The sequence below is a fragment of the Aythya marila genome (assembly GCF_965140915.1).
Source record: "Aythya marila genome assembly, chromosome: 9".
NCBI lineage: Eukaryota > Metazoa > Chordata > Aves > Anseriformes > Anatidae > Aythya > Aythya marila.
The window spans coordinates 14,246,541-14,262,401 of NC_139050.1; the positions used below are offsets into that span (position 1 = coordinate 14,246,541).

At 35.5% G+C, this 15,861-nt stretch overlaps 1 protein-coding gene across 4 annotated transcripts in view; it reads right to left on the minus strand.

The window, feature by feature from the left end:
• Positions 1–4,632: 4,632 nt before the first annotated feature.
• Positions 4,633–15,861, minus strand: part of OPA1 (OPA1 mitochondrial dynamin like GTPase) — a 52,332-nt gene continuing 41,103 nt past the window's right edge. For all 4 annotated transcript variants that reach the window (XM_082766726.1, XM_082766724.1, XM_082766725.1 and 1 more), the window contains 2 exons: positions 6,885–6,976; positions 4,633–6,365 (listed from right to left, as the gene is read on the minus strand). In XM_082766726.1, coding sequence (XP_082622852.1) covers positions 6,912–6,976 — 65 coding nt within the window. In that variant the 3' untranslated portion in view covers positions 4,633–6,365; positions 6,885–6,911. The remainder of the gene's footprint in view (positions 6,366–6,884; positions 6,977–15,861) is intronic.

Below are 15,861 nucleotides of genomic sequence, written 5' to 3' on the forward strand. Positions count from 1 at the left end.
CCAGGGGACCAAGCGTGTCAGAACATGTACCCAGAACACTTTCCGCTCGGGTGAGTTCAGACAAGGTCTGCATTAACTCCCCAACCTGCAAGAAAATTATTTGAAACAAAAGGTTCAGATATGTCCCCTTCCCTCCAACAAGCCTGGAAACAAATGGTACAGGAATGAGGTCAGAAAGGAATCATCCGCCTACCATACCGCTGAATTCATTTACCTACCTCAGAGCCCATTCAAGGGAAAGGGTGGGATGGGGAACAAGGGATGATATAAAGCAGAATGAAGCTCTGGGGTCGCTTGCTACATTACAAGATTTGACAGGCCTTTGCCAGCCTTCAGCTTCTTTGTGTCTTTCACATAATAGAGAAACACAAACTGAGCAGCCTGTGATCTGGGGGTTGCACTATTAGACGGAGTAAACCCTTTGCAAATGCTAATAGTATTGTAGCATCCTGTCAGGCAGCAACACAAAAAAGGATGTTGATTTTCACATGAACCAGAACAGGCTCATTGAACGGAAGGTTGCAATGAATGTTCCATCTCTAAACATCAAAAGTCATAGGCAATTGGCTTGTGGAGATGAAGCAAAACACTGCTTTGAATGCTCTTAAACATACAGGGCATACTGTTAGCTTGACACCTGTTTTGTGAGGCTAGAAAAGAGAGAACACTTGCTTGAAATGGAAGCGACAATGATCTCTGTTTATGATTTTATGATTCTAGAGGTGAAGAGGCTTACGTCATCTACTGCATTCTATTCTATGTACTGTATTTTAACTATTTCTTTTATAAAGTACTCTTTTAATTGAAACTTCAAATATTTACCTGCATTAGGAATGGTTTAATCCAAGACGTTAATAAATGCACCACTCTGATTAACCTTCAAGAGGCTCATTGTCATTGTTGGGGTGAAAAACTTGAACAATGCTCATCTTGTTGGTTGCCACTATCAAGGATAGGATAGAAATCCATTTCTGAGTCAGAAAGTGACATTAACACACATAAATTAGGATGCACTGCTCCTGAAACTGTCTTGCAACCTACAGACTTCTAGCAGCAGCAGCAGCAAGAAGACGACTTCTACCAGTGTTCTGTAACAAACACAAACCATTTGTATCTATGCACAGTAAACAACTTTTCAGCAGAAGTGACTAGAAATAATTCTGGAACTGGCTCTAGAAGTGCACCAACAGAACCAATTCCAGAGTAAATCCCACAGCCAACAGCAGGCTTGCTTCTGGATTCAGCTCAAGAACCATGCCTGGATCCCGCATTGAGAGTTGATTCAAAAACACTGCTACAATATCTGCCAGACTCAACTCTCAACCTTCTTGCTAGAATCACTTCTAGAGCCACTTTTGGAAACATTCCCCAGCTAACTTCTGATGTCAATGCAGGAAGTTTACCTAGAGCCAATTCCAGAAATGGTTCTCGAACTGTTTCAGAGGTTGACTCTGCAGTTGTTTCAAGACCCGTTCCAGAAGTACTGTCATGTACTATTCATCGAATCACTTCAATAGTCCAATAGTGTCACACCCATAATTTTTACCATTCATTTACAGAATGACAACTTGGATATTTTCACTTTCTGATGTGCTACAGCACAGAGGTGATGGCAGATGTCAACAGGATTTGTGTGCACATATTTTTATTTTTTTTTTTTTACATTCCAGCACACAACATAAATAATTGTTACAATCTCTGTATCCTTTCAGCTTCTTCCCTTTGTTTCTGTATATATATTTTATACTTTTTTATATACTTAAATATTGAACTACAGCCTTGTTCCATAAAAACAATTATGTGATAACATGCCTTTAGAGCAAATAACAGTTTTGACAACCACATCTTTAAGAATTATCATCTGACGACCATGCATAATGCATCTTGCAAGGGATTTACAATGTATTTTATTTATGTTGTTAAATAAAATTTAACATGTAAAAAAAAACATGTAAATTTATTTACATGTTAAATATAAACTAGCAAGTGGTTGATTGGGGTCTGCAAAGATTTCTGCAAGGGAAGATGGATTACTGAACTAATTACATAACAGAACAAGATCTAAATAGGTCTAAACAAAAATGAAAAATAAACAAGTACCTTGGAGATGGTAAGTCACTGCAAAGGCAGCCTACCAAGGAAAGTGACAGAATCATCCAAGATTTAAGATTGCTCAAAATCTTTATGTTAAGATGAAACTAGTTTTTTCTTTAAGCCAATATTAAGCTCTAGAAAAATAAATATATTTCCATTGTGCAGGTTATCAGAGAGTGCTCATAAAAGGACTTGTAGCCTGGAAATCAAGCTTCTGGAGTCATGTCTATACAGGAGACAGCAATAACTGGAAAAGCAATATTTCATGCTAACAAGGTAGTTTGTATCAGAGTTCTAGTCAAACCTCTTCTTTCTCTCCAGGCTTTGGAAATATGCAGGTTTCTACTTCTCAGTTAAAGGAGTTTTCTGGAGTCAATGGAGCTGCATTCTGAGGAAGTGAAAACAAAAGGAAAATAGTAAGTTAGTAAGTAGGAAGTTAATTAGCTTTTTTTTTTTTTTTTTTTTTTTTTTTTTTTTTTTAAGATAGCCATACATGCCATGTTTTTGAGAGGTACCCCACTATCTGAGTAATCTGACTAATCAATGTGCATCCCTTCCATGTGAGGAAGCATGATTGGAACATCATTTCTAAAACATCTCAAAAAACCAGAAACACACTCCAAGTAGTCAAAGAAAATTTCTGCTGCAACTCTGCAAAAATGCAGAGATCACCACAGACTGGCAACACCTTCTCTGGCAAAAGTATCCCGCAAACATGCCCAGAACCAAATTCTACCAAGAAGGGAGAGTTTTAAATGACTCAAGGGGTCCTGGGTCAGATTTCTAGATCCCATATTTCAGTGTTTCTCAACAGAAGCGATGAAATCTCTTGTGCATTTTTAATATGACTGCTGGAGTTGTTAAATTTTAAGATACATGAAAATTAAGTGCCCTAAATCTTAGCTATGGAAATACAAGATCAAAACTCAGTTTAGGTTCAAAACATACTCAGAAAAATTGATTCTCTATGTTGAAATAGAACACACTAGTAGGTTTTAGAATAAGAGTTTTGTTTGACATTTTCACTCTAACTTACTGCACTTACCAAGTTTTTCATGTGTCTCCTGGTCTGCTAACTTAGTATGAGGTTACTTGAAACCACTAAGAAGGAAAAATTCTGTTGACATGTGAAAAAGCACCATCTGTGCCCTTTTCATGAAGAAATGACAGAAGAAATATCCTTGGCCATTAATATTTAAACCTTGGCTCGTAAACTCAGTTTATAGAAAATTGAAATATCTTACCATAGCTGCATGACATAAGTAACTTGCTTTGGAAATGAAATATTCATTTATGTAATAATGATATTTCATTTATGTAATGATGATATCTGCACTCGCTGATGCCTCTCTCTTAAACCTTAGAAAACCACAGAAATTACAGATTAGTCTTTGCTACTTATAACACACAAATTGCTTTATGTAGACTATGATGGTAGTTTATGTAATACAGAAAAATACCCTGAATTTGAAAAATACACAAGGAAGGTTTTTGTAGTTTTACTGGAAAATAATCGGACATGTTAATTTTCCTAGTTTCAAAACTGGTTTGTGTGGCTACAATGATTTTGCAAGACCCACAGTCTGAAATGACTTGCACTTCTCTGTATCATATAAATCTTTAAAGACAGTTCAAATAATTGTGTTTGTTATCTAAAAATATGCATAACAGCACATGCTTCTCATGCAGCTTAACATGATCACAGCTAACTATTTATTAAGATAATCCTTAAAAAGAGTAATGTTAAAGTAATTTTAAAGTAATTTTAATGTTTAAAAGCATTAATAGTGCTTAACAACTCTATTTTAAACTTTGTTAATTGGTGCTAACTTACTAGATTTAAGCATAACTTATATTAAGGTTAGAGGAAGTAAAAAGTTATGGTAAAGTCCTATAAAAACAGCATTAAATTACCTCCTCCTTATTTGCCAAGATCACTTCTGGTAAATTGAATTCTAATCATGAAATCAAATTACTACAGACTTATAATTATTTACTGCTCCTGATATGCATGTCTGCAATTTAAGCTTTGTGGAGCAAATTCACAGCACCTTCCACATCAGACTTTTACAGTATTTTTGCAATTGATTTTGTAGTATTCTTCTTCATCTGAAAAAAAAGCAGATATAATTCCTGAATTCATGCATGGGTTGGTAAACTAAGTAGTCTGTATTTCTCAAACCCGTTTTCCCATTAACTATGTTTAACTTCCAGCATATATTTTCACAGTTTAACAAAAAAGAAAAAGAAGGCCAAAGTGACTTCTTGTTAGGTGCAATAGCACTGTGTTCAAAACCCACATTTTATTTTTCCTTCGGTTACATTTTTATTCAATAAATACCTATTTTTCATGGAATACATCATGCTAAGTCTTAGATGAGCAGCACAGAGAAGTCAGAACTAAAACTATAGGAACATCACACTGAAAGAGATGAAGGCTGGACCACTGGATGCAAAATTTCGCAACATTTACATTACACAGAAGTTTTAAACAGTGATCTCTTGAAGTAATGCAAAACTTTTGTTGTTGTTGTGTTGTTTTCTTTTTTTTTTTTTTAATACAAAGAGGAATTTAACACAAGTACAGACTTATTTCGCTTGCTATACAGCCTATGGAATCTCTCTTCTGTCTTCACAATTGTCCAAGCATACATTTCTAAAGTTATTGTCAGAAAATGATGATGATACAAGCTTTTTCTTCATTGTTTCAATCCTTAAAAACTAATTTTCAGAAAGCAGTTTTAAACAAAAACAAACAAAAAGTCCCCAAACATAGTTAGATCTCCTCAAAATATTTAACCTTTCAACAACATTTTATGAATAGCTCTATATTAACTTTTTGTACAAGGGACTAAATACTTTATTTTCCGAATGTTTAGGGAAAATTTTACCAAAGATCTCCGTTTTTCAGTGAGACCAAACAGAAAAAGTATCCATCATAAAATGTTTGGAATCCTCTCTTTTAATTGCCAAAAGTTCAAAATCAATAGCCTTTTCAAGAGAAGGAAATAAAGCTATGTCAATTTTTTCAACCTCCATAATCAGACAACTGCAAAACAAATTGTTGTAAGCCTAATAAGCCTGATATCTTCTTTCACAGAAGCAATCAGAAGTGTGTCCAGATCATTTGTTGCAAAGTGTGGGCAGAAAAATACTGTGGTGATTAATCACCAGGCACCTATGAGACAGAGCCTAAATCATGCTTAAATTTGTCAGAAGTGACATTTCTATGGCAAAACTAAAACAGTAAAAAAAATACTATATTTACTGATTATTTTACTGTATTGAATGATAGAAACCAAGTGGGTATGGAAGGACCTTTTGTTTAAATTCAATATAGAAGTGACTTTGGTCTTACAGTAGCTATTACAAAAAGGAAATTAATTATATTTTTGCTTTTTGAGTTAAGGAGGTTGGACAAGTTGGAATTGTACAGAGTATTTTTCTACATTTTCCATGTAATCAATTTACTTTGTACCTATGGGGAAGAGAGGAGTTAAAAAGGAAATCAAAGTCTGTGCAATACCATAAATGAAATGTAATCGGCTATGATTCAGAGTAACAACATGTATTAGGAAAGAATCGTGAAAGGAACAGCTGTTGACATTATTTCCTGAGCCAAACCTTTTAAGGTGTCAGTGAATAGCAGTCAGTACTTTCACTTGAAAGCACTAGAAGAATTCCTTGGATGACATCTCTCAGGAGTTTAGGATTTTAACAAAATCCACAACTTCCTCTCAAGATCTCAATGCCATGCTTTAAATTCTGTACCAGAGTGATCAGAGACGGTTTCAACACACAGCTTAACAAATAGAAGTGGCATAACTTGGAAGGGTGGTTTAATGTACATACAAATACTAAACTTTACGTCAAACTTTCAGGATCGTTTGCAGGCAAAAAAACAACAGATAAAATCACTTTATCAATCTGATCCAGCTCCACTGTACAAGACAGATGCCAAAAACAAAAGCCTTTTTTCCTATCAGGAAAAAAAAACACCTTAAATGTACAACTTCAGCAAGCTCTCAGGCTATCTCACTGAGACACAAGTCATATTCTTCTGCTGTATACATTTAGCTTCAAAAATTAAAAAAGCAGGTAGGTTTTAATTGAACTTCTCAATCCCATAAGACATTATTTTCTTTCTCCTCCAACATTTCAGGATGCTCCCCAAAAGATAGGAAACATAATGGGACACAAAAGCCATTTTTATTCAGTCTTCTTTGTGCAAGGTATCCTGGAAAAGGCTGCATTCTTGTGTAAAGTTGCTTCTGAAACAGAAAGGACATTATTTTAAAATGCATGCAAATATATCACAGAACATAGGCTTCTGATTCTGACAATTAATACTGAAGAATAATGTTTGTAAGTGACCTGAATGTATATTATTTTTGCTTGCTATATATACAGTGCCTATAGAGAAAAGATTTCAAAATGCTTTACAGAAAAGAAAATTGCTTCCTTAATTTTCATTCCAGCTAGTTACAGACTCGTCCTCTTAACATGGACAAAAATAACAAACCAAGAGTAATCAAATGGCTTCAAGTGTTTCACAATATCTAGCCATTAATTGTATTTCTATAAAGTTTCACTTTCACTTGTAGTGTAAAAGCTGAAACTATAGTTTTGCAGATTAGAAGCAGGAAGCAGCAGTGGCCATGCAATGGAATAAAATAAAAGGAATTTTCACAATGTCTTTATGAAAACATGTATCTAAGAGACATGAATAATTGCTTTATATTGAGCAATGAGAAATTATAATGATTCTTTCATGATCTAAACGTGATTACCTGTCTGAACGATTGTTCGTCTAAAATCTATTTTTCTTGATGGAGGGCTTCTATGAAAGCTTCAAGTTTTTCCTGAATTTCCCGAACTTTTTCTGAAGAAATAAAAAAGATTGTCATTTAAATATCCAGCTACTTACATTTTTCCACATCAGAAGAAATGAAACTGATCCCTTTGAACAAAGAACTTCTACAAATACATTTAATGATTATCATGCTAATAATTCCATAATTTAACAAAGAAATCCCATATTGTTGTATTTCAAAAATCTGAAACTTTCATTATGTCATGCACAGCAGAACTACCGTACACCTGGTACCTGTAGAGAATTGTTACCCTTTAACTAATGTCCACTAACCCACCTCTCTTTTAATCAAATATCCTTATTATCCACAACAAGTGTCACAAACAACACAAATCATTCTAAAAAGAGTTAAAAACAAGTGACCTTTCAGCAGGCAGAATTTCAGGGAACCACCAAACAACAGCATTCAATACCCCTATACAAAAGGGCATATACAACATTAAAAATGTTTAATGTTTACACTTCATTTCCTTGCATATCAGTAGTAACCAGATGGATGTGGGCAGAACCTTATTTTATACAAATGCTAAAGATGGGAGCTTGTTTCTTAAAAACAAAACCAAACCAATAAAACACAAGACTAGAACATCACTGCAAGCAACTACTACAAATAAAAAGGTAACACTGGGAAAAATACAGGATTTTAGGCATTTTTCCACTCTTTTCTGAATTCCACACAATGCTTGTCATCATATAGCCTATTTGATTTGTTAAACAGCTTATGAAGCAAGGTTTAGAACCTAGCTGGAATCTAAAGCCTGCAAGATTTCCTCCTTCTCTCTCACCACATCCTCATTGAAGCTCCTTCTGTGTGTGATTATAACCATGAAAAAAAACACACTTCAGAAAAATGAGCGGGGACAGACAAAACTAAGTCCAATGAGAATATACATGTAAAAATGTCCAGTCTTTCCCCTTTCCTCCACATCCCAAGACACAAAATACTGTTGGATTAAACCTGTATGTTGCATGAAATACAAGGTTTGATTTTTGTTTTCTTTTCTTTTTTTTTTTTTTTTTAAAGTCTATCTTCTATTAATGTTTTCTTCTCTTTGCCAATACCATATGTTATAAACTTGCTTTGCTGAGCTGAAATAACAGCAAAACAGAATGAAAAGTACACTTATTATCCTTAAATGGGGATACATAAGCATTATGGGAGAAAGAAGTAGGACCTCAAACAGGAATATAAGAATGTAGCCAAGGGAAATAGAAGTTCATCTAGTAATAAATTGCCAATCCCACAGATAATTATAAAAACAATTTTAGAGCAGTACTGATACCCAAACTCAACAAAATCATGTAGTCCTGTTCTAGCAGAAGTACAGGATTTTAGTTAGCATTTAATAAAATATGTAAAATAGCCTGTATGGGAATGAAGAAATCTCTAACTTACATCTTTATCATGCAATTTTTAGGTGATGAAAGGCAAATCACTTATACTTTCAACACTTCAGTGTCCCCTTCCCCAGTAGTGCTTATCTACCAACACAGAGGCACAGGGAGCATGAATCACGCTCTGGGTCCTAAAGAAAACACCAAAGAACTTTCTCTAGTTTCAGCTGCCTTCATTTTTTAATGTACTTTGATATTAAATTAAGATTACAGTCAGTTTAAGGGGTGAAAGCTGTATTTTTGGAAGTTACAGAACAGCAGTAGCCGATTTTTTATTTTTATTTTTAGCAGAAAAAGTTGTGAACCAGTTCAGCAGAAAGAACTTTTGAATGCTGCCAATGGAAAAAAAAATAAAAAAAAAATCACAAAATCACTACTTCTCACTAAGTCTGAAGTGTTTGTTTGCTATCTTTAAGTCAGAAAAACGCAGTTTGATCTTTTTGGTGTGTCAGTATATAAACCTCTCGTGTAACAAAAACAATACTTTGGCATATATTAGGCAGCTGCTTAGCACAGCTTCTAATATTGATGCTGCGTATGTTTACAAAATTAATGTTTGAAAAAAGTGTCTTATTATCTTGGAGAGAGTCAACACATTTTTGGGAATTGTTAACCCTGTATCTCTTTCTCCAAAATGAACAGCAGTTGCCAGTGATATCTGGAGATTCAATCTCACTGCCCAGAAGGTCTCTTCAAAAACAAAGCTATTAAGAGCACAATCTGGAGTGAATGTATATATTTATACAGTAACTATAAATTGGTACATTTTCCCCCAAATATTATTTATACAGTAACTATAAATTGGTACATTTTTCCCCAAATATACTTTTCCTATTGATCAAGCCATTAGGCTCAGTGAAAGCAGGCAGATTTAGCAGTATTAAATGCAAATATTTTCCCTTCTCAACTCCTCGCTAATGAAATATTCAAGTATTGAAAATTAATAGCATCAGCAAAAGTCTGTAATTATTATTTCACCCTTAAAAAAAGAAAAGGTTTGTGCCAACAAAAGCTATTCTAATTTTCTGATTAGGGCATATTAAAATAACAGGATAGCAAATATTTATTCCACCAGAATGTACTGAATCAGCTGTGTTTGCTTAGAGAACAGACACACTAAAATTGCCTCCATATTATGAGAACTTTATTAGTTTTTATACTTGGACTGAATTGAAATGATTGCTTAACTGTAATAATTATGAGGTCTTGGGGTAATTTAATACTTTGAAAAAACACGCTAGCTATTCTTAAGAAAGAACAGTTACAATGACTGCCAAATAGCTGCAATTACTCATGCTATGCCTTGCATTCCTAGCAGTAGGAAAGCCTCCTGCAGCAGCAGATACCAGCCAACCTGTAAGATTTACCCCACAAGTCCGTTCTGTAGCATAGAGAAGCAGTATGTTAAATCAGCTTACCTTTTAAATAGAGGAACTGCAGAGTTACACACTGACACTACACACATCTTAATAAACCAGTAAATGTAAATGCTTGGCAGAACTTTTCTGAAGAGTACAAGTGCAGGGGCTGCAGTTCTGGGATAGATGCCAGTAGGTTCCCCAGCACTTTGTGACACTGCATTTGCCACAGAAACGTATTGTTGCAGTTCAAGAGTCAGATTTTACCTGCCTTTAGTTGAGGAAGTTTTTGGATGCAGTTCTCTTCACTGTGAAATACAGAATCTGTGTACCCAGATTTGCAGGGTTATCATTGACAGCTTTACCAAAATACTGATTGAAAACTTCCTCAAAAAAAGTGCTTTAATTTAGAAGTACGTAGTAACATGTCAAACCCCGAACATCACTTGGGTTTCAGATAAGAACACTTACTACTTAATACAAAAGGTAATTATGAGACAGCCTAAGTGACCCGTTGCCCTTCCTATATATTATGGTTGTGTGTTTTTCCATGTAGAAGTAAATCTTGGATTAAAAGCATTCAGTTTGCTAGCAAATGATTTCTGTAGCATGTTAAACTAGCCCAGTACTGTTATGCCATGCTGAAGTATCGCAGAAGCCTTTGAAGTACTGCACTCTTATTATATGGTATTTCAGAAGTTTAAATACACACTATTGCTTAATGTTATAGCTTCTAGAAAGAGCAGTGTCTGACAGTTTTAAGGCAGAACTGAAGTTACAAATACATAACAGTGATAAAAAAATCAAATGGTACCAATGAAGAGTAAATGTAACTGAACTCTATTCTCCATCTTCAGAACAGGAAAATTCACAGGCCTAGGGGCAATGAATGGCTATTCTATTTCCCATTTACCCCGTGTTTACCTAAAAGATAAGCTGTTCATACATCAGCTCATTATGCCTCTTGATCTGGTCATGAATATTCCCATAATCCTCCTTCCATATCCCATAAAACTTCACTGACAGAATGAGGAAATTCTTTATTCGGGTATCTTGAGATCCTCATTCATGCACCTTATCTCCATTCATATCCTTATCTCCGTAAGAAATGATATTGCTACCTACTCATTTTCTTTTCATTAATCCTGTGATACTAGATCTAAAAGGCCCAAACCCAGACTAATTGATCTGTAATTAGGATTTGGATACGCTTTGAACACACCAAAAAAACCCCACAGCCACAGATAAAGTTTGCTTTTAACATCATAAGCTGTTCAGAAGAAAACTCCCTCAGATATTCATTCTCACAAGGGCTGCTTGCAGGCCATTTTAACTAAGATCATCTACCAACTAATAGTATAGAGGCTAAAGAATCACTGCTAAAGTGAAACTAAAATATCAAACCTATCAAACAAAACTCCTGAAGTAAGGCCAAATAATCTTAGGAATATTGTTAAACAAATTGAAAAAGTGAAGCTTATTACTTATTTCAACAATACTGTAAGTAGCAAGAAAAAAGGTTTCTAGATATTTTTCAGCTGCGTTAATTGGTTTTACAGAAGATGTGAACTCTCTTCACAAAATTGCTCTTGCTTATGATTCTAAATATAAATGAATTTATTGGCATTCAAATCAATCATACTTATATGTAAGTAAGCAATGGATTTAGCACAGAATTTTAAAGATAACCATGGCTCTCTGTACCACAACTTGGAGAAAAGTGCACAAGGATTTTGTTATGTAAGACAAGTCAAAACGCTTCCCTTTCCCCTGTTTACAAGTCTGCCCATATGACACTGATTTTCAGTTGCACCATCAAGAAAAATTGAAAACTCTTTCAGGACAGAGATGCATCTTTATTCTGCATTTCAATGACGCAAATAGCAAGAAAAGGCATGATAAAATTTGTTAATAGTTCATTATAAATCCTCCTGTTATACATTAAAGTGATTTCTACTTCTGACTATCACTTACACTGCTTCTGTATCTGTTAGCTCATGGTTCTTCCTTTTGCTCTGGATTTTACTTTGGTTTTAGCCTTGCTTCTCTGCCTTTTCTTTTTCTTTTTTTTTTTTTTTAATCTGCCTTTCGTCATCCCTTCATTGCCTATAACCATTGTCACTGCTTGCTGTGATACTTGTGTGTTACAGTTAATTAACCACAGTGGCAAAAATGTTGAATTTATTGCTGTGAATGCCTCATCTTTCCTCTAGCAAAAAGAAAAGCCCAGTCTGTAGTCAGATTTCACCAGGATGCCCAGAAGCACGCTATTAAAAGCTGGAAATGCTGCTCCATGGTTTCCTATTGACAGCTGAATTTTTGCTTAGGGCTACCTAAGACATAGACCCCATACTTGTACTCAACCCCCTACAACCATCCAGGTGGAGAACTGAAAAAAAAAATCTCCTTGAAGTTCAGCCATTTGCACCACATTCCTGAACTTTCTAAAGGCCACGCAAAAGCCAGACCTCTTGTCGAAACAGTGAGAGGCAGCGTGCTAAAAGGCACTCCAAGTAATATCCGAAGGAGCAGGCTTTCCACCCACAGTCCCCAGACCTGCACCAACACGCTTTCTCTTGTCTCACCCCACCGCAGCCTAACAGCTCCCGTAATTCACTGATCGGGGCAGGGTCATGTCCTGCTGAAATTTAGAAAATCCTTTGAAACCACCCATTGCACTTTTTGCCAGTTTCCTCTTGATCGCATACCATATTTCCCTCTGGTTAAGGACAAGAGGAAAGCTAAAATTTTAAGAGGGGAAAAAAAGGCAAAACCACCCAGGCTGCCCTTAAAGAGACAGAACATCATTTATCAGCTGCAAAGACAGATTTATAAGTAGAGGGCCCCCTCTGTTCCTTTAAGGCTGCAAAACAGATGGGAAGTGAATGGACAGTCAAAGGGTCAAGAAAACACACGGGAGGTGCTGCTTGTCTGCTCTATGTATGTTCCCAGCATAAGAAAGAGGTCAAGATTGTAACTGCATGGCTGGGTGCTGGAAAGGCCTTTTCTTTAAGCTGTTACAAAGACAAACGCTGTTCCTCATCCTGCTGTCAAACCGTTATAAATATTGGTTTGTCAAGAGAGTTTCAGCATCTACTTTTTTTTTTTTTTTTTTTTTTTTTAAAAGGCTGAACAGGAGGATGAATCACGTGAATGATTCTTAAACAATTAGCTCATTAGTGTAATAAAAGCTCTGCAGAACTCGGCAAAGTTTAAATGGAATTTATAATAGTTCACGTAGACAATCCCTGAATCATTAGAAATAGCCTTTAAAACGCAAGCTTGCAGAAAACAGCTAGCATACCCTTCAGTTACTAGCACTTTGAATGAAGATGCTAACTGATGCTTGCATTCACTATGACTGTGTTTCTTATACCTACTGCAATCTGTGGTAAGAGTTGAATTTACAGCCAGATCAATTGAATTCTTTCTATAAATTCTGATTTTAAAGTATGCTCTCTGGAACAGGACAATTCTGATACTAAGCTTTGTAAATACATTTATGGATCAGGCTTCCCTTCTCAGACATACATCCACCATTATATTCAGAGTTAGTTACAACCCTTCTACTTGCCGCCTTAAATCCCTTTGCCACCCTGAGCCAACTGGCATTTTAATCCGCATGACATCTAGAATCAGTGTACTCTGGTTATCAGTCCCAGAAAGACAACGATGAGGACAGACACATACTCTACTGAAGTGAATCAGGTGAGATATTTTCATCACAAAATACAGTATTTCAGCGTCCTCTCAGAAATATTTATTTTAAATACTAGAACCAGAGAAGTCACCAGTCATAATCTTCCAATACCTCTATTAAGATCTCCAATCTCATTTTCACAGATCTGACTTCATCTGTAACTGACCTGGTTGAAAAATTTTCTTCAGCATGGCATTAACAGGAGAAAACAGAGAAACCGTTTCTTACAAATACATACAGAGTGAAAATTCCTCTTTTCCCTATTTACAGGTGGATCTGCCTCTAAAGCAGGAAAAGATCAATTAGATCGTAAATTTAGCCTGTTCTAGGAACCTAATAAAATTTTAATCTTGTCATTTTAGACAGAAAAAATAAAAGTAAAAATCAAACCTGCCATCACTGAAGTTGCTTCTGTTGCAAGTATTAATATCATATTCCCCCTACATATTTTATCTGAGCAAAGCTATCATTTACCACTTTTATTTCAGACTAAAGAGAACCAGGCAGCAGCAGAAGATAACCTAATCTGAAAACACTTCAGCTGTTTTTATAAGGTATTGAGCTTTGCCACGTTAATTTAGCATTACTAATAACGCTTTTTAGCACCAGAAATGGGAATTGTGCATTGTGCTGGTGAAACTGTAGGTTACCAATCAATCAATGCCTTGACCTATAGCTGCCCCAGATTCACAAGTGGGACCTTTGCAGCTTAATGAAATGGCTTCGACAACACATTTCCCTGCTCCTCAGCCAAACAGAACAGAAGCTCACTGTATTTCTTGGAGCTGTCCCCAGGGCTCTTCAGACTGGTAAGCACGAAGTCTTTCTGTCCCTGGCAGGGCAGGAACATAGAGCAGAGGTACGTGCCTGAAGCAGAAGTGACAACTACGCAGACTTCTGACTTTATACAAGATGTTTCTACAGGTTATTACACAAGTCCCTCTTGTCTACAGAAAAGAAACTAAATATTACCACTGCAAAATGTGAGGTCACAGACTAGTATACATTTCTTTACTGCCATTACAGTTAGCTTAACGTACAAATGCAGCTTAATAAAGATTAATAATCGAGTTTATGAGAGTCATGATGTCTGCAGTAGCAAGGTAGGACTTGGGCTCCTTCCAGTCCTCTGTCTCTACCACATATTTTTAATTAAAACTGTTCTAATAACTCAATCTTTCAACAAATTCTAGTTTTGCTGCCTACTGGACAGCTAGAAGGAGCTTAGCAGCAGAATGACAAGGAAACCTCATAAACCAGACTCACCTCTTGAATCAGACTTACAGACACAGTTTTCATTTCAAAATCAAGAAAATTAACCTAGCATGTATCAGAACATGATGTTATTCATTATTTTGGGTGGAAATGGCAAAAAGTGTAAGGTAAAGGCAAACCAGAAATACTACCCAATGATTTATGTAGTGTTGTAAAATAATTTACTTTTTTCTAACTGATGCAGAAAAGATACATACAGCTATGATACAGTAAATTACTTACATAAAGGCTACCATCCCCTTGGAGCTATGAAAGTGTAAGGAGACTAACAGTATAAATAACTGATACACACTGGTTCTCCACCCAAAGTAAAATGTACTCAGTAGTTAGTTAAATAATGATCTAATATGCTATCAGGAATATTTATGTGAAACTCTGTCAGAAAATTAGATTGTGATAAGTTTTTAGATCACAATAATAAAGTTTCTGACCATCAAAAATGAAGTTTGTCATCATGTTCTGAGGAAGAACAGATTGTTCTGCTATGATTTTCTTAGTTTATTATCATTCCTAACTGAAAATATTAATTGATTTGTATACAGTTCTACATTAGAAGCAAAGTAGAATCCATTACAGTATTAAAAATGCATAGCACCCATTTCACTGATTTCTTGAGGTTCTGAAGTGAACACTCCACAGTTCCATACTAGTTCTAAGCAAATACCTATACCAGTCAGTTTAACATTTTGCATTTCCACAAGTAGCAATCTCTACACAATAAGTACTTACTCAAGACTTGATTAATAGCAACCCTCAAACAACCAGTACTGAAAAGAAAATAGTGTACAATTAAATATTTTGATCCTTGCATCATTAAGGGCATTTTAGGAAAAAATAAATAAATTTGGCATAGGAAAGAATGGCCGTTGATTACCAAAAATGTGGATCTAGGTCTAGATTAACAGGGATTAAATACGTCATTACTCATACAGCAGTTTATCATCATTTTTCAACATCAACTTTAAGTGATAGACTTCGCTTCGTCAGTGACAAATGCGCTGAACTTTGTAAGCATCCGTTTCGGAACCTGGACACCAGTGCCTAACTCTTCATCAATAACTTTAAGGAATTGTAGCAGAGGCACTTTGGTCATCTGGGATTCTTAAGTTAAGTAAACCATCACTCCATCACAGGAGGTTTACACGTGATGGATGTTCTCCCTTGAG